This window comes from Sinohyriopsis cumingii, chromosome 19 (genome assembly GCF_028554795.1).
Source record: "Sinohyriopsis cumingii isolate HCF-2022 chromosome 19, ASM2855479v2, whole genome shotgun sequence".
In the NCBI taxonomy this organism is placed as follows: domain Eukaryota; kingdom Metazoa; phylum Mollusca; class Bivalvia; order Unionida; family Unionidae; genus Sinohyriopsis; species Sinohyriopsis cumingii.
The window spans coordinates 58,152,950-58,172,331 of record NC_142979.1 but is presented as its reverse complement, the minus strand read 5'-3'; the positions used below and the strand labels follow the sequence as shown (position 1 = coordinate 58,172,331).

Here is a 19,382-nt window from a genome sequence, read left to right as displayed (position 1 = left end):
TGAATACCAAAAAAATATATCACTTTCTTTTTCCTGCTGATGCAAAAGACTGCTGCATCCACATGAACTTGTATTTGTTAGTGAAGAAGGAAAACTATGACTACACCCAGTCCTGTCTACAATTATTTTTAACTTGCACAAGGCGATAAACATAAGCAGTTTGAAATCTGTTCCACAGCTCATTCTATGCTAATTTCATTTATTCCATCAGCAGCTTCATTCAATGGCTAAATATCTCTGCATAAAAAAGAGAAATTCCAAATGTGTTCCCCATGTACGATTTAAGGGAGACTTCCCTCTTTATCAAAAAAAAAAAAGGATGGGGAGGAAGAAACACTCATAGGTCAATATTTATCTAAACTTCAATATACGTCTCTCTTACTGCTCTACTTTCTTAAGACTTCTACTAAAATCAACATCTTTGACAGATGTCACCTCTAGTTGCATAAGCATTAATCTGTTAATTATTTCTGAACATACTCTGCTCCTTTTCTTTGTATCAATATTGTTCTGTACTTCTTTCTAAACGGCATATACACATGTAGCGTTGTCAGCTTGAATATGTTGGGAAACTGATCTTTGTGACTGTTATGTACAATTTTCCAGAGATCACAGATATCATCTTTTGGATACATCTGCTCCAAAATAGGATTTTTCTCTAACATAAACTTCCTTTGTTAAATCAGTAGTTTACTGACTACTATGCCAAATTTCTTATCTGTTTCATAATGCTGTATAAGGGTATTTAGGCCATCAATGCTTGTGTATACAGAGGTATTAAAATGAATATGTTTACTTCTTAATTTCAATTTTTATCCTTATTTTATTCAATTTATCTTAACCATGTTATGAATACACGTATATGGTTTTGTAGCATGTGATCCACAGGGCAAAATTGATTAATTTAAAAAAAATGAAAACTGCATTATACTTTTTAATTTTCTGTATTTTAATTAGGCTAAGTATTCTGCCCTTTGTACATTTAATTTCGAAATACCAATGATTGGGGCATGCCATCTATATTTTTGTCCATCCAACTCATATTTAAAACCATTTCAGGCTCAAAATCACTCAATGATATCTCCATTAACAATTTCCCAGCTACAATAATTTGATATACTTCATAACTTTACAATTTATTGTCATCATGACTATCATCAAGTATTTGCCAAACAAAATCATAATAAACCACACCGGGAAGCATACTTTTGGGGTTTACTAGGCAGCCCATATTTTAAACACACATTTGTAAAACTTTCTTTATGACTGGTTAAAACTATGCCATAATGTTTATTCCTGGGCACGTTGTACTAATCAAATTTAGTTTCACAACCATTTATGTCATGCTTGAAGAACCCAGATGTGGAACAGTTGCGATGTGAAAAACAGATATTGCAACAAGAACAGTTAAATTAAAATTCTATTCTTCGCCCAGGACTTTCAATGAATTTGCGGTAGTTCTCATGTTTCGCTGTTTGCAAGCAAGTGAATTCATACAAATTTTGCACAATTTGTGCAATGGCACAACCTAATAGCATTTCCATTTAAAGTAAGTACTTGACATATCTAATGACTTTCCCGAGAAGACTCAGTTGCTCTGCCAATACTTCCATTTTGTTACGCAGAGAATAAATTACATTGATTGCTGATTGGTGGTTATTGTTTAACCTGAACCAGAACAAGCAATAACCGCAAAAAAGAATTCAATGTAACATATTTCACAGTGCACCACACCTGTAGCGCAGCTTTCAAATCAACCAAAGGAGTCAAGATACAACTCAAAGTTGAAACTTTGCTTGAAAGTGGTTATTAAATGATGAGTAAAGTATTTCATTTTACATGTGGAACAGGTTTCGAATGTACAGTATATGCTAAACATACTGCTGGGTTAAGATAATTAGCATGGAATGGGGTGGGGGGTTATGACCCATGTTACTTTGTGTTAACTTGTAGTCAACATTATGAAATTATCAATTTTTAATGAGAAGTCATATATTTAGTTACAGGCTCTTTCAAATGACGTTTTTAGTACACCATAAAAAATTATATACAATTTTGTGTATTATCACGTTAATTGTGTCTTTTGTATCAAATAAAAGATGTTCAATAAAAGAAAAGTTAAAAGGAATGCAAATCCTGCATGTGTAAGATCTAGTGACCTTGGTCGTAAATCGGTTGAACTCATTCCAATTGATCAATCAAACAGTTTTAAATATTATTGTCTAATTAGTAGAAATAATCTACCTTAAATTAACATAAATGTAATCAAAGATAGTAAGGCCACCAAGCAAATTGTCAGATAAAATACTTTGTTTCATATAGGATCATTGTGCAGAAGTGAGTTTCAGAGAATTCCTGCACTGGCACTTTGAGATATCATCAAGGATGAGGAAAATTATCACTAATATCTGCAATGAAATGAGGGCATCAATATTTTACTAACTGAGCAATACAAAAATTTAATTTTGACAATGATATTTTTTTCCCCACAAAAAATGTTGATAATTTTAGGATAAAGGAATCTTATTTTGTGGTATATCAACAGTTAGTCTGGTGTTTATTTTGCAGAATCCCTGCTTTGAATTTCGTAGCCATTTATAAAGCAGGAAACCAGACTAATCAACAACAAAAACCAATAATGTAATACACAACCGTTCTTGTGTAACATGTTGTTTAAAACCGACTGGAATCATCTTAACAATCTTTCAGAGGCGAGTTATTGAGAAAGAGAGAGTGGTTTCTCCATATTTTTGGGGACAGGTGGATTCAGAGGTAGCAAAGTAAGTTATCCTAATGTAATGTGATCAGGTAATGTAATTGACAAAGAAATATCTGCATAGAAGTAACTCGTACTGAGCCAACACAAGCATGTTCAGAATAGTTACTGGAGCAATAATGTCAAAGTGACCTATTTCACTCATCCCACAAGCAAAGTATCTTGACAGCACTGATAAGAGAAAAAACAGTTGGAGTTATGAACCTAAAACTAAAATCTTAACATTAAAACAACAATTAGGAAAATGATAATGGGGTATGAAATATTCTGACTGCAAGAACAAACTTATAGACCTAATAATGTTTCCTACCTTAAATATTCTCAGCATGTTTTTTATGGTTTAAATGTTTTCTCATTTCATGGTGTTTGTTTCTGTAATCATATTATTATATGTTTCTTATCTTATAGATGTTGTCTAATGTTGTAAAGTGCTTAGAGCTTCTAAAGATTAGGCGCTATACAAAGTCCTCATTATTATTATTATTAAGTATATTCATACAGCCAGATTGATAAATTTTGTCAAACTTTATCTCATCAAATGTTGCCTATTGCTAGGTGAAGCAAATTTCAAAATCAGATGGTCTACCTTAATAGCCCAACCCAATTTCAACAGCCCATGAAAAGTTTCTTTTTATTTGAAACTCAGCTTCAAAATTTCTCATATGCTTACAATTTTCCTTTCTGAAGTATAAGACAGATTTTTTAAAAAATTCTGTCACAAGTCATTAGATCAGATAGCCTCATTTTGGTAGTCCTATCCAAACATCAGACAGTACTGCCTAAATATATTGGTACAAAATACACTGAAGCTTGCATGCCTTAAGAGTCTGCCATGGAAAACATACTTGGCTTCATACAAATATACATCTTCCCAAAGAAATCTTAAAGAACCATTCATACGTTTAATGTTTTTTTTACAATAAGAAATAGTTTGCAAGTAGATGCTGATCAGAATGGCATGACCTAAAAGTGGAATATTCCCACGTGTCAAGTCTTAAAAATTAAATACTGCTTTTTGTGTTCTTTGGTTTTAATAGTGCTTTTAACATTATTTACAAAGAAAATGGAAGCATGGTGCTTTTCCCAAGCACATACTGAGGAAGCTGACCTAGGCTTGCCTAGATGGGCATTGATCCCATGTCCCTTAGAGCACAAGTCCAACACACTACCAACTGATCTACCACTACTCCCTTCAAATAGCACATGCATCTCGTAAATGTGATTAAGGAAAATTACTATGGAACGTATCTACATTAAATCCAGTCGGCACATTGTACATGACTGTATGTATTTCTGGGGTGGAATAATAATTATCCTAATGAAAGGTCACATGGCCAGGTTTCGTTGGTTGAACTATATTATGCATCCTGCATGTTTAATATCATCACATTGTATTTGTTCTCAGTTTAATAATGGATGAGTCCTCAGTTTTATAAAGTACATGTCTTCAGTTTAATTAAGCATGTGTCCTCAGTTTAATAATGTGCATGTCCTTAGTTTAATGTGTCCTCAGCTTAATAATGTACACATAAGTTTAATATTGTCTTAACTGAATCCGTGTTTATACAACCATTTTAATGTTATATTGTGTCCCAATTATCTGATCCTGATATCAATGTTAATGGGTCCTTATCCCAAAACTTTCTATAAAAATAAATAAATCACATAGGAATAGAAACTTAACCAATTTGTTACTCCAAGTTCAAAACTGATAAACCCTCCTACTAAAATATGGGCTCTGGCATCATTCTTAATCACTCTAGGATGATATCTGCCTTATAGTGCTTCACAGCAGTGAAATACACATTTTTTCTTCATGTGTACTCCTAAAATTAATGGTATTTTTCTCATAAGACCTTGATTTAATATCTATATGAATAATATCATCGGTCACATCCTATCATAACTGTAGCAACCCCAGTTATTTTTATTTATATTGAAATAACTGCAAAAACTTGATTTCTTCATATATATCTGTTTAACAGCATTCCAAAAGTTTAACTTTCTAAAATACCTCTATTAGTAATCAAGTTATGCAACTTTTAAGTTCCAAAATATTTACCAATTTCTAGAATTTGTCTTAAATAAATGTATTCTGATTATGTGGCAGTCATGGAACCAAAGAAAAATGTTTTTTCCATAAAAAAATGTTATAACTTTCTTTTTTGTTGAGATCTTATGAAATTTGAGTCTGATTGCATTTTTCCTGCTGAATTCATTGCTCTCATTAAATGTGTTGTCTGACTTCAATATTTTCATTTATAAATGAAAAATATATAAACATTTCACAACTTTTATGACATTTAACTTAATATAAATAATTCACATTAACAACAGTTCATATGTATGTAAAACAACTTCAAAAACAACAAAAATTTAATGTTTATTCATAATTGTCATTGAAACAATGTTGCAAGACCTAATTTCATGAATAGGATTCAAGTTGGTTTCATCTTCTGAATCCTGTGATGTTATATTTAGCTCCTTGCAGAATGGACCTGGGAATGTAGCCATATTTCACTTAGAACTAACTTTTCAATATCATATGCCTGCAAAATAATTTATCACTTTCAGATTTTTTTATTTTTGTTTTGTATTTTGAAAACATTATTGATCCTATCAAATGTTATTAATGCATTGGGAATTTAAGAACCCACTTTAAGTGTGCATGTAGTTACTTTGCTACACTCCTCAAAGTAAAAAAAAAGGTTGTCATACCGAAACTTTATATGTCTGATAGTGATGCGATTTTTTTATCTTGATTTCATCAATGTCCCATTACAAAATTTAAACAGATCAAATGCAATAACATAACGAATATAAGGTTGAACGTATTTTAAAACCATTTGTCAGTTCAGATATTTACAGCATCAACAACTTGAGCCTATTGTAGTGGACGGAAATCTATGCTTTGCGTTTTCATTTTGCAACGTTTTTACTGTCTAAACTGTACAACAAGCATTAATAAGATAAAAACTATATAAAAAAATCATCTTAGCATGTACGTCTGGCTCACCAATTTGTACAAAATTAATAATAAGTTTAGTTTTGGAGCAACAGTTGTAGAAAAATTGACATCATTATCAGCTCTTAGAAAATTCAATTATGGAGGACAATGTCGGAACGGAAGATTCAAATGTTTTACAAATTCAATGCTCATTGCAGCTGGTTTATAAATGTTTCCGATATATAAATTTGGTAGCAAAATCAAGCTTGGAATATGCCAATTTTGATGATATATGATGCATTTATTTAAACTGCCAAACTTTCAGTTGAATCTGCATAAAGTTTGAGGGAGTATTTCTTTGTGTAAGAATATCATAGGAACAAGCTACTACCGCTGACAGAATTGTTTACATCTCTGATTGGATTGAAAATTTTATGAATATTCATGAAGTTTTAATAACCCGCATTTTGTAACAAAGAGATGTGTCATGCGACTGTGGCATGATCAATTCTCATTTCCAATGAGGAGTAAAATCCATTACTTTCAATGATTATAAAGAAATAATTCCATTAATATAGTGTCAAATATAAAATGAAAACAATCCCATTATAGATAATTTTATTAGCTTTTACAATATATAAAATGTGTCGCAATCAGGTGACATATATTGATGTTGCAATGAAAATTCTAAACATGGTCAACAGTTTCATCAGATCCAGGTAAACTGTCATCTTGTCCATGTTAGACAGGGGTTGCTAATAACTGTTGTTGACTCCAAAGTTTTTGGGGGTTTTTTTTTTATCAATTGAAGGATACCATCCATTAGTATGTGCATAATAAATATATAAATAAATGCGACTGCGGCATGATCAATTCTCATTTCCAATGAGGAGTAAAATCCATTACTTTCAATGATTATAAAGAAATAATTCCATTAATATAGTGTCAAATATAAAATGAAAACAATCCCATTATAGATAATTTTATTAGCTTTTACAATATATAAAATGTGTCGCAATCAGGTGACATATATTGATGTTGCAATGAAAATTCTAAACATGGTCAACAGTTTCATCAGATCCAGGTAAACTGTCATCTTGTCCATGTTAGACTGGGGTTGCTAATAACTGTTGTTGACTCCAAAGTTTTTGGGGTTTTTTTTTTATCAATTGAAGGATACCATCCATTAGTATGTGCATAATAAATATTTCCAGCAGGAAATGTGACTTTTAATTAATGACCAATGTGCATCTTAACTGCTCTGACATACAGAGTGATCCAGCTAAGAGTGTCTTACTGAGGGGTGGACATTTATGATGTCGTCTTTGCTGGAAATAAAAGAAATTACAAAAGCATACTCATATATGCATATATTCAATAAAGTTAAAAATGTATGGAACAAGATTCCCTTAAAGGGACTGATGCTCCACTGGTCAAACATAAATTCCAGGAAATCAAGGTAACACCATTAATTCCTTTGTACTGCTAATACTGAAACACCTGATGTTCTTCAGAAATTGCAAGAGTTTCAAATTAGCAGCTGTGGTGGACATACTGGATGTCTGATTGGCACCATTTTCATTAGGACAAAGTCGACACTTTTAGAAGTTCTCTGGTCAAAACCCAATCTGGGTTAGCAACAACAAGATTTTCACAACAGTCATCATGACAGTCACCAACTATGTATCATAAGGCCATATTAAGGATTAGTCATGACTTTCCCTTTAAGAGTAACTAAAACGTTTTCTGTATCATAAGGCCATATTAAGGATTAGCCATGACTTTCCCTTTAAGAGTAACTAAAACATTTTCAAGCAGGCCACATACTGGACATCATATCAGCAACAATTTAATTTACAACCAATAAAACATTATAAGAAAGGATTTTAGTGAAAACCCCATGATTATAGGACCATTCATTCATGATAAGTAGTGATAATATTATTTTTAAGCCCATCAATGTGGCAGCCATACTAGAAACCAGATCAGCACCATTTTCATTTAGGACTAACACAATATCATGAGAATTCTTTTGGTGAAAACCCCATGACAATATGACTTTCTGTTCAGGAGGATTAGTAATAAAAATGATTTCCTAGATGGCTGCTGGTGGCCATACTGGACATCAGATCAGAACCATTTTCATTTATAATCAAGTAGATATCTTAAGTCTTTTAACGAAGAAAAAAACCACAATGTTGATACAACCATTTATTAAGGAGAAGTAGCTATAACAAGACTTTCAAGATGGCTGCTTTGTAGACCACCTAGACTATGGGATGAATGTGTGTGTGTGTCTTATTAATATTTCAAGGCAGTTAAAGAGGAGAGGCTACAACAAACTTGTGCTAATGGATGTCAGGACAATGGGAAAAAATGGACAACCAACAGACAAAAGACCATCCCATGGTCTGTGACTAGTAGAACTATGAAACTGAATTTAAATGAGGATCTGAATAATCATGTTAGGCAAAGAGAAGGGCCAATAAGGGCAATTAGAATTACCCCATGTCATCTCCCAGGATGCCACCCTTCTTTCTCCTGTAGAGTGACCAGAGCCACTGAATGCCCTCTTTCTGGTGAGCATAAAGCCCATTATAGAGTTCCTTGTATATATAGAAACCATCCCCAAGGTTCATCATGCCATTATCCTCCTCTTCAGTTGAACTGCCATCACCATACTCTTTGAGATAAGCCTAAAACAGAAAATAATTAAACCTCAAAAATAACATTTAAATTCACACACTGCATAACTTCAATTTGGTAATCACTGTATTGCCGTTATCTTCAAAAGACATGAAATTAAGATACTGCTATAAAAATTAAAACCAAATATTTGATGACCTTAAACCTAAACTTTTCAGTTTTATCAATGTAATTTAATGATATTTTCTGCAAATTTGGGAATCATTCAAAAACACGAAACAAATACTTTTCATACCTTTGACCTATTTACCTTTTACTTTGATCTTTGATATTTCCCCAGTAAATGATGTGAACACTGCATATATATTGCATACATGCCAACTCCAATAGGTATAAGTGTAATTATTGCTATTATTATATTAGTGGGGGGAAAGTATATTTGGGCATAACAGGTGTAATGTATATATTACATGCCAGAAATACAGCACATATGAAGAAGATACATTTAATTTTGCTACTAGCCGGGTGATGCAGCTGGTCGAAATTCTTGTCACAATGTGCAAAATCCATATGGATTAGAATTAGAATAAAAACACAAATATACTGAAAATTTATTTATATTCAGCAGTCACTTTAACTAGTCTACATCTGTAGCTTTCACTGAATGATGATGAACTGGAATTTTACAATAAGCATGATCATGTGCACAGTGTGCTGTATTACATTACTCATATTATTCTTCTAAAGGTTGCAAAGCAGTGTTGATTTGTCCTTTTTCTGCTCTTACACATCTTGAAGTTTGAAAAGATCCAGCTGCTCTAACATTTTCCTTCATATAATATCCACAACGCACAGGGTAAAGCTTTACGCATCATTTTCTTTCAAAGTATAAACTGGTCTGCTTACTAACTAGCTTATCAGTAAAATGAATCTGAAGCATAGTTCAAATTTGAAGAAACATGTTTGTTTTCTAGGAAATGGGTCATAGACAGTTGCTATAGATAGCAAATGAGGAAGGTACTCGTATACGCTTTTCTTAAGTAGCAGTCATCTTTTAAGAATAATTTCACATTTATTGTTGTTGTTGGGTTTAACGCCATTTTTCAGCACACGATAGGCTATACATGGCGGCCGGTATTAATGGTGGAGGAAGAACCCGGGAAAACCCCAGAAAGAACCATCGACCCACGAGAAGCTACTGGCAAGCTTTCTCACATATCGACTATGCATGTAAATGATCTTGACCTTGAAAACAGAACCTCACGTGTGATTTGGATTTTTAACATAGCATTAACGATTTTTCAGTCATATCGCTACGATGTCTGCAGTGTGGCAGTTTACAGTGATGTCAAGCACTGGGGCATCATGTTCAGCCTGGTCACATTGTCCTGACACCAGGCAGACTAGTCCTAACACTAACATCTTAATGCTGAGCGCCAAGCAAGGTAGCCTTTAGTATCATTTTTATAAGTCTTTGGTATGACTCAGCCAGGGTTCAAACTTGTGACCACCAGCATCCAAGGCGGATGCTCTAACCACTAGGCCAACAGAGCAATCCACGAATGTGTGTGTGTGTGCCTGTCTATATATATATATATATATATATATATATATATATATATATATATATATATATATATATATATTACAGCTGTCTGTACTATAATGGTTTTAGGGTACCAATTAAAAGTAAACTTCAAAACTGTGTAACTCAACACATCTTCCAGTGACAGGATACAACATTTTGGTTATTATATTAAAACAGCACCTAAGGTATACAGCAAAAGGAAAATATTAAAAACAAAAACTACTGACCTATGATCTAAACCCTGAAGACAGGACCCCTATGTGGTTTTTCGACACACCTTTGAGATAAAGCTAAAAGAAAGTTTCATTACCTAATTTTAAATACACCACTCCTTCAATAACTCGTGCACAACAGGGCACAAAAACATTGACCAAACTATAAGCAAGGTTTTAGGTTACCAAGGGAACTCAAACAAAAGTAAGAAGGGAATGCCATCCCTGCTGGACATTTCTTTTTTTAAAAAATGGGGTTGCAGATAATGGGCAGTTAACTGCTGAAAGCTCTTTTATAAAAAAAAATTGGGAATAACTGCCAATTGGAGCATTTTCCTAATGAAACTGTTAACTTTTATTTTCCAATCTTTGAAAGATCGTCAATAGCATTAGTCCAAGCTGTTTCAACAACTATCACATGTCACAAAAACAGTGTGTATTACGTCACTGCCTTTTCTTGTTTATCATTCACAACAAAACAAGATTCATGTTTTTCAAAAACTAGTACATTTATTTTGAAACTTGATTTACTGTTCTATTAGTAAAATACTGATGGTGTGATTTCATTGCATGTAATAATGAAACATCTCATTCTTGGGAAAATCTGAGGGCCAATTCAGAAATTTTAGCTGTGATGGTAGATCAATATTTTTCACATTTTTTAATTTTTTAAAGTAGACATTAGTGACACTTTTCACTGATCAAAATTTCATTAAATATTGTTATGTACAGTGTAAAGAGAATGTTGCTTGGAAAGTTATTGTTGTTGTATGGTTTAATGCCATTTTTCAGCACACAATAGGCTATACATGGCGGCCAGTATTAATGGTGGAGAAAGAACCTGGGAAACCCCTGAAAGAACCACCGACCCACGAGAAGCTACTGGCAAGCTTTCTGACATACCCACATTGGCTGAATGCAAGACTTGAACCCACATAGACAGAGGTGAGATGGCAGTGATCCATAACGGAGAGCGCTTTAGACCACTCTGCCACTTGGGGCCTCTTTGCTTGGAAAGAAAATTTAACAAAATATATTGCTCATTATAACCTTGACTAAAATATTTGGGTACTAACTACTCTTTTCAATAACAAAATGAGCAATACATCAAGGGTTGTTTTATCAGTTTTGATTGCAATTTTCTTCACATTTAAATAGGGACCTATTTTTGATTAATATTCTAGTTTAAAAAAACATGGGATCCACACTTATCCCTTTATTATAAGCTGGTTTGTGACTTACATGGGTGCGAGTTATCAAGGGAGTGATGTAGATGAAAAGTTTTTCAAGTTTTCTAATTTCTCTTTACAAGTTAAATGCAATTTTATCACACAAGAGACCATATATGGTGGACAAAGAGGAACCACAGGAAGCTATGGACAAGCTTCTAACAGACCCACACTGGTTGAGCCAAGCACTGAACCCATTCAGATTAGATGAGAGTGAACTGTAAAGGTGAGCATCTTAGATCACTCAGCACCCATGAAGAGTGGAAAGGAATGTGTGCATGTGATTTGGATTTTTAACAAAGCTTTTAACAATTTTTAGTCATATCGCTACAATGTCTGCAGTGTGGCAGTTTATAGTGATGTCTAGCACTAGGGCATCATGCTGCAGACATATAGCATCATGTCCCACCCAGTCACATAATCCTGACACCAAGCCGACTAGTCCTAATACTAACCTCTTAATACTGAATGCCTAAGAAAGCAGATGCTAGTATCATTTTTATAAGTCTTTGATAGGACTTGGCCAGGGTTCGAACCCACGACCTCCTGCATCCAAGGCAGATGCTCTAACCACTATGCCACTCGAACGGTCAGTGGAAAGGAAAGTTTGATGGAAAAATTTGTTGCACCCATATTGGACATCAAACAAATTTAGGACCAATATGACATGATAACAAATCTTTCAGTAAAAATCCAATGTTGATATGACCATCCATTCAGATTAAGTAGCAGCAACAAGGCTATCAAGATGCCTGCAATGGTGACCCTACTGCAGTGTATCCCCCCACCCAGGTGTAAAATTGAGGGTTAAAAAAAAACTTGGTGTCAGAACTCGGGGTCAGATAAAAATAGTGGGGGGTAAAAAAATTTCATTTGACCCGTACTTTTTCAGCTTGAAATAGGATATTGCAACTTGCAGAACAAAAACCCTCTTTCTCTCTCTCTAAACATACAAATAAGCTAACATGCACAATTAACAAACAAATGCATTGTCCATTCCAAGATTAATTGTATTAGTTCAATTTTCTTTTAAAGTTGTACTTTTAACAGTGTCCTTATAATCTTTTTCAAGCAATATTATAGACCAACACATTACATAAAAGCCAATATAAAAAGCCAGATAAATCTTTTTAACCAAATGGCAGTTAATTTACTGCCTGTCATAAAATGTGTACTATCATCGGTTTCATTGTACTTTATCCTAGAACACATTTATCCAAAAATCAAGGAGGCTCATGATTCATCTTCCTTCCAATAAGTTACACTTGAACTGTAAAATCTTTCTTGTATTGCAGCAAAGTTAAAAACCAACAAAATCTGCAATGACCCCGACTTTGTAATCCAAATACTGCATTTGTCTTGGCAAGTTTACTGATTTCTTTGTAGTGAAAGAATGTCTTGGGTTATAATGTGTTCTCCAGATATCTTGTGACAAACGAGGGCAGATTTTTTTTTTTAAATTTTTAAACTGGTCACGAAAGGATTATTCAGTTTTGCAGTCTTCGCAATCACGCAATCAGAAGTCACACCAGTAATCCTAATGGATGTGCTGTATTCCAGTCAAGCGAATTATTTTCTCCATTTTTCATTAAAGTTAGATCCACAGTTATTCTTTTGTGCTCTGCTTCTTTCACTTTTCTTCGCTAATGATTCTTAGTGCACACCATTTTAATCTGGAGATCACTTTCTAGTGCAACAAGCATTGAGACTTGACATCTTGCTGAGCTCGATGGAAATTGCATGAGAGCTCGCGAGATTAGGGGAAGCTACTCAGTCATAACATTGCCTATGCTAGTCTCGTTCCCTGTTTCGTATGCTCCCTGCACTGCATTCCGCTATATGAATAGGAGTGTAACGCAGGGAGCAAACCAAGCAGGGAACCAGTCAATGCCTATGCTCAAGTATAAACGATGCCATCGCTCATCCAAAGCAATGGGTATTAAATAAATTCTGATTGCATTATGCAAATTCTTTGCTTCACAAAACGCATGGCAACAAAAAGTGTGAATCTATTTTCTCCTGCGTGCGACCCAGACGCACAAATGTGCATTAAGGGAAACACTGCTACTGGATGTCAGATCAGTACCATTTTCATTTAGGACCAACTAGACATATTAGGAAGTCTTTGAGTGAATACCCCATGTTGGTATGATCATCGATTCAGGAGAAGTAGCAATATAATTCTAAAGATGTACCCAGTGGTGGCCATGTTGGATGTCATAGCAGTACCATTTTCATAGAATCAAATAAAGCAATGTTTAAATGTTTGTGTAAGATTCCACTAAGTAGTTCAGATGAACAACGATAGCAAAACTGTGCGGACAGACAACAGATAAAAGATTATCCCATAAAGCTCTTCAGGTCTATAACCAGTAAAGCTAAAACTGAGTGATCATTCACTTATTGCTCAATCTGCAATATTTGACCAATCCCAAATTACCTCCATCTTTAATACCCTTTTCTGCAGCTTTTCACTGGAATGAATTTTAAGGGCTTTCTTGTTCAGCTCCAGTGCTTCACGGACATGACCTTCACTGGCTTTTTTCTTTGCCTTGGTAACGAGCATATTGAATTGCTGTTGATCATCTAGGGTTATCTCCCTTCTCATGATGTTCTTAGATGATGGATTGGTCTGGTTATCACTACTATCTCTATTCTGATCTATTTCTGTAATAAAGAAAAATATGAATTAAACCAGTCCCAATCAAACAAAAACATAAAATACTAACAAATTTAAACATTTTGAATTATATTACCACATAGATCACAGAGTTGCATAATTGAAAATATTGACTCTGGGAATATATGAATTCCGCTTCAGTTTCACAATGATAGACTGGCACAATTTACTTTTGTAATTTAGAATGACACTGTCATAAAGTTATTCTTTTCACAATTATTCATCTGCTCAAGTGCAGAGACTCACCTTGAAAAATGTATTGTAAAACCTTGATCACAAGGGTACACTGTCTTGTCTTCTTTCATTGTTGCTTACTATAAGCAAACTCTTCTTTTCATTCCAAGTAAGTGTATACTGTAGGATCTGTTTTGAAAGACCAGCCCTATTGTAAGACCTGTCTTGAAAGACCAGTCTTAAAAGATAAGCCCTTTTACAGAAAAAACTCAATGGTCTCTCAAGTTCAGTGGTCTGAAAACTTGAATGATATGATGACTTCTTAAGATGGTATATCACAGCAGTGGTCTTTCAAGACAGTTTGAACTGTGTATGCTTTTGTGCAGGGTTGTCAACAGTTTCCAAGTTACAGCCCAGGAGTTACATACTCAGTAGGCAAAGAGAGACCCAGGGGCCAATGAAGGACATAAATAACTTGGCATTTTTGCACTGACAAAATGTATATATGTTCATAGAGTGGGGATCTTGATGGGGTTTGTTATGATCCATGGGCCAGGATATCAGCAGAATTCCTAGTTACTTCTGAAACGGCATACATGCTCCCCTTGTTGAGCTAAACTGAGGCTAAAAGGAAATGTTATGGGGTATAAGGATTTTAAGGGGTTAAGGGGTACGAGGATTTTAAGATCTACATAGTAACCAGTTGTGTAGTACTGTGCATTATAAACATTTTGAAGTTTGTTCTAAAATATAACAAGTATAGTGGTCTCCATCTTATACAGCCACTAATACTGCATAAGGAAAATGGCTGTATGTATGGGGTGACGTTTCAAGAGGAAGTTATACTGAAAGAAGTATATGTATGTGTATGTAGTAAAGAAGTTACATACAACATCAAAGCATTTAATATATTCAATTAAAATCAATTATTAAAAGGTTATTTTTGTCATAAGAACAGACTTTATTTCAAGTGAAGATAATTATTGGATCTTAAGCATGAAATGTGAGTGCCAAGGAGGTTGGGGTATTGTTGCAATGCACGTTGCAAAACCATTCCAAAAAAATTGCCATTTAAATCTTGGTACAATACAAACATTGCTGGGCAGATAGAATCATCCTGACCTTTTATGATGTTTGCTTCTTTTTTAACATCAAATTTTTCGACAAGAACTCTTCTCATTCATAATAATGAAAGTTCCTTTTTGATTTTTAAATATTTACTTTGTATTCTCGCAAAATTATCTGTTGACTTTTACAAAACTAATTGGTTTTCGGTCTTTTCTAATACTTTGTTTAAGACTATAGAATCATAATAAACCAAACAATGATTCAATTATGCACACCTAAGAATGGCACCAGGGACTTGTTAGAAACATTCAGTTCATGTTGATTTTACATAGGTGTAATACTATTGGACAATAAGGTGCAAACATTTGTCTAGCAAATGTTTATTACTGGCAAATGCTGCAAAATTTAATATGGAGAGAGCATACTCAGTAGGAAATTAAGTCAGAGGAGAATCATGGGTAATCAAGACTGATGCCCTGGCTCAAATCAACATGCATCATAAATAGGCACAGGTTGGAATTTCAATTCATCAGAAATGGGTCAAACTTAAATTCCAAGCATTAAAACAAAGTATGCATTTCTGAGAACCCTTAGAGTTGCCCAATCTCAGTGAAGCTTGGCAAGAATGCAGAGATAAAAATACAAAATCCTGACATTTTTGTAAAGGCTAGTCTCTCTCAGAGAGAAGCTATAAAATATCAAAATCTGCAACATTTTGAACAAAAGTTTGTCCTCAAACAGTTTGCAATTACAGTATCAGGATCTGACGTACCATCATGCTTTAACTGTGAAGTGATGCTTTACATCCAGTTTTGACTTCTTGCAAAATGCATGAGATAACGTGATTTCCAACAAATATGGAATGGTGGATGTGGGTCTTATTTTATACAAGTAATTCTGGTACATAAACACTCACCCAACAGGGGTCCATGATTATTTGTCCTGAAGTTTGTGGCTTCCATGTCCATCAAAGCATAAGACCTATAAGAGAAAACAAAGATCATAAAATAAAATCAAGAAAACTTACAGCAACACCTTTACAAGTAAAAAACAAAAAAAAATTTTTTTAATCTATATTTCAGGGTTTCCCTTGGGAATATTTTTTCTTTGTGCCATGAAATTTGCCAAATTAAAAAATTTCTAGCCACTTTTCAGCCAAAAGGAGCAATATTATGCCATGATGGAGGGACTTAAATATATGTGTAATATTATATTGGCCCCATTTTTAATTTATATAAACATGATAATAAAACGGGTTTTACGTGTTCTTATTACATTTCAAAGCACAAGAATAATTATTAATAAATATAACAATACCATTATTTACACGTGAAGTTCAATGTACAGCATACGAAAAGCAAGAATGAATAAGAATGTTTCTTTATAACTGATAATACAAAATACTGCTTAGTCTTTATGAACAATGTCGCTGACACTTCATCAATATCTGCCTCATTTTTTCCCCAGACCATTTCTTAAATGCCTTCCTGAAATCAAAATTCTCAACAATGGGCCCATCAACAGAAATTCTCATTACATTTTTCAGAGTAGATATACCCATAGAATTTTATAAGTTTATTTTAATCAGATTCTAGCGACTGAACCCCCTCTTACAGGCTGCAATAGAATGAGGGGCAACAAGTATAGTGACCCAGCTATAGCACGGTAGTTGGGAGCCATAGAACCCGACCGTGTTATAGAACAAACCATGTTATAAGCAACCAAGTCAGTTAGCTGAAGAAAATGATGCATGTACCCAAAAAAATTGCAAGGGGGGGTGGGGGGTAGGTAATAAATGCAGGCAGTAAAATATGTGCTTCACTGGCAGTTACCATCTTAAACTGATGAATATTAGATGAGAAATACACCTGTAGTGAAAGCAAAGCAGGCATATATAATAGTTTACTTTATTTAGAGAACCATGAATTAGTTCATATATACGTAAATACTGTTTATGTACACATGTATAATGTATAGCATGAATAGAGTATCAACACTGTGTACTCACCCGCGAATCTCATCGCATACATTGAATCAACAATACAAGCGATTCCATTGAAAATATGCACACACCCAGATACAAAATATTCAATAATTTTGTCACAGGCCATATTAGTCTGAATTCATTGGAAAAACGTAGCACAAGCACGTAATGAATGATGAAGCACATTTACTTTTCAGTACGTCCCAAGTCGGTTAAAGTTATTTTGTGTTTTAAGCCACAATTGGTAGCATTCGTAGGCATGAACTTTTTCCATGTAAAAAGGAAATTTTCACGGCACAGTTAACATGTTCCAGTCACGTTGAAAAATGCAAAAATCCATCAGATTCCATTACTTTTATTTAAGTTTGGTACTGACTTCCTTTGAAGAAAAGTTTTTTGCTATTATTAAAGATTGTAGTTGGCTTTCTTTGATGAAGGGTCCATGCATTATTGAAGTCACTGCTAAAGGCCAGCAAATGACCATTTCTTTTCGTTGCGGCAACATAAAAAAAAAAAGTATTGCAAGAAGGACTGATTTTTTTATTCCATTTGCTTAGTACACTTTCATAACAACCAGTACTTCAAAAATAATCTGTTTCCTTTGTAATTTAAGCAAACTAAGTTCTTCCCTGCCCATTAAATAAACCAGTAAGTAGGATTTTTGGTAAATATATATATTTGTGGTAGCAGCATGATGCTGCCTTCCACGCATGCATCGGAAATTTAACAAAGGGTCAACGAACAATAGAGACGCAGGTGTTCTGGTCTGATGACAGGGATTTTTATAGAAAATGTGAGTGTTCTGAAGGATTAAATTCTGAGTGAAAAGAAGAGGAATTTTATTTACTGTCAACATACAAATGTCAGTCTGTGTAAATATATTAATTACTAGCGAGTGGCCGAAAATGCAACGAAAGATAGATTACGATATAATGTCTCGTCCGGTTGATCTCCGTTACCAGAAATGTCAACAACAAAAAAGCTGATATCTCACAACATACTGTACTCATGCTAGATGCCAAGATAAGGGGATTATGATATAACAATGCACTGTTTAGATGGTTTGTCAATATGGATAAAGAATTTGTTTATGTAACAACAGATACATTATAGTGTATTTTATATCCAGTTTGCGTGGCCTCATGTGGCCTCTGAATGTCTCCACTCCAAACCAATGGTTAAAAAAAGCTTAAAGAGCCAACAATGTCGCCAGTAAATTAAAAAAATCACCAGATCATACAATGTATAATGAAATTACACATAAATTAGTGGAAGAGTGTCGATATAGGTGGCCAAGTGTGAGATGGTCCTGAAAATTAGACTACTCATTCCGATGTCAACCTAGTCCGAGTTTCCTCTGACCCCTGCCACCCCATTTTTTGATATTTGTTTTTTTATGTTGGGGTGTATAAAAAAAAACAAATATCAAAAAATGGGGTGGCAAGGGTCAGAGGAAACTCGGACTAATGTCAACCGACATCGGAACAGGCTATACAAGACCGTTATCTGGATCTTAAGACATAGCACTAAAACAAAAACAAAATGTGCTATGTCGTATAATTCCGAGGGAAAAAAAAAGAATCATCTTCTATTAATCAATACAACCCACGGTAAACCCACCCCTCTTTACGATAAACACGGTAAGTACAATTGTGTACAAAAGCAATCCAATGTATTTACCAATAATCTATAATTCGTATCCCGTGTCTTACCGAAAAGATATATGTCGCCGCTAAAGAATATGTCCTTTCAATATTATGGATCAGTTTCTTTCAATGATCTGTAAACAAGAACCTTGAATTGCGCGCCAACTATCACGTGCAGCTTACAACATTGTCTCCCCTGCTGAATTAATGACATGATTACCTACCTTCAATTTCCTGTGTTGAGCTTGAACTAAAGGACATACAGTACTATGGTCTCATTGGACAGTTTATCTGGTGAATTTTCATCCGACAATAACCTATTGCAGAAAGATGAGACTAATTTCACACTGAGGATACAAATAAAAACAAACTAATGGTTTTTGTAGAAAGCATGCATGTGAAATTTTGACTGTGGCTATCAACTGGTGGCTA

The 19,382-nt window shown here is 34.2% G+C and overlaps 1 protein-coding gene across 1 annotated transcript in view; it reads right to left on the bottom strand.

The window, feature by feature from the left end:
• Positions 1–19,123, bottom strand: part of LOC149775767 (DNA excision repair protein ERCC-6-like) — a 175,223-nt gene extending 156,100 nt beyond the window's left edge. Inside the window, exons 1-4 of the mRNA XM_089943693.1 lie at positions 19,017–19,123; positions 16,237–16,301; positions 13,839–14,065; positions 8,229–8,419 (exon numbers count right to left, since the gene is read on the bottom strand). Coding sequence (XP_089799819.1) covers positions 8,229–8,419; positions 13,839–14,065; positions 16,237–16,288 — 470 coding nt within the window. The 5' untranslated portion in view covers positions 16,289–16,301; positions 19,017–19,123. The remainder of the gene's footprint in view (positions 1–8,228; positions 8,420–13,838; positions 14,066–16,236; positions 16,302–19,016) is intronic.
• Between the last annotated feature and the right edge of the window lie 259 nt (positions 19,124–19,382).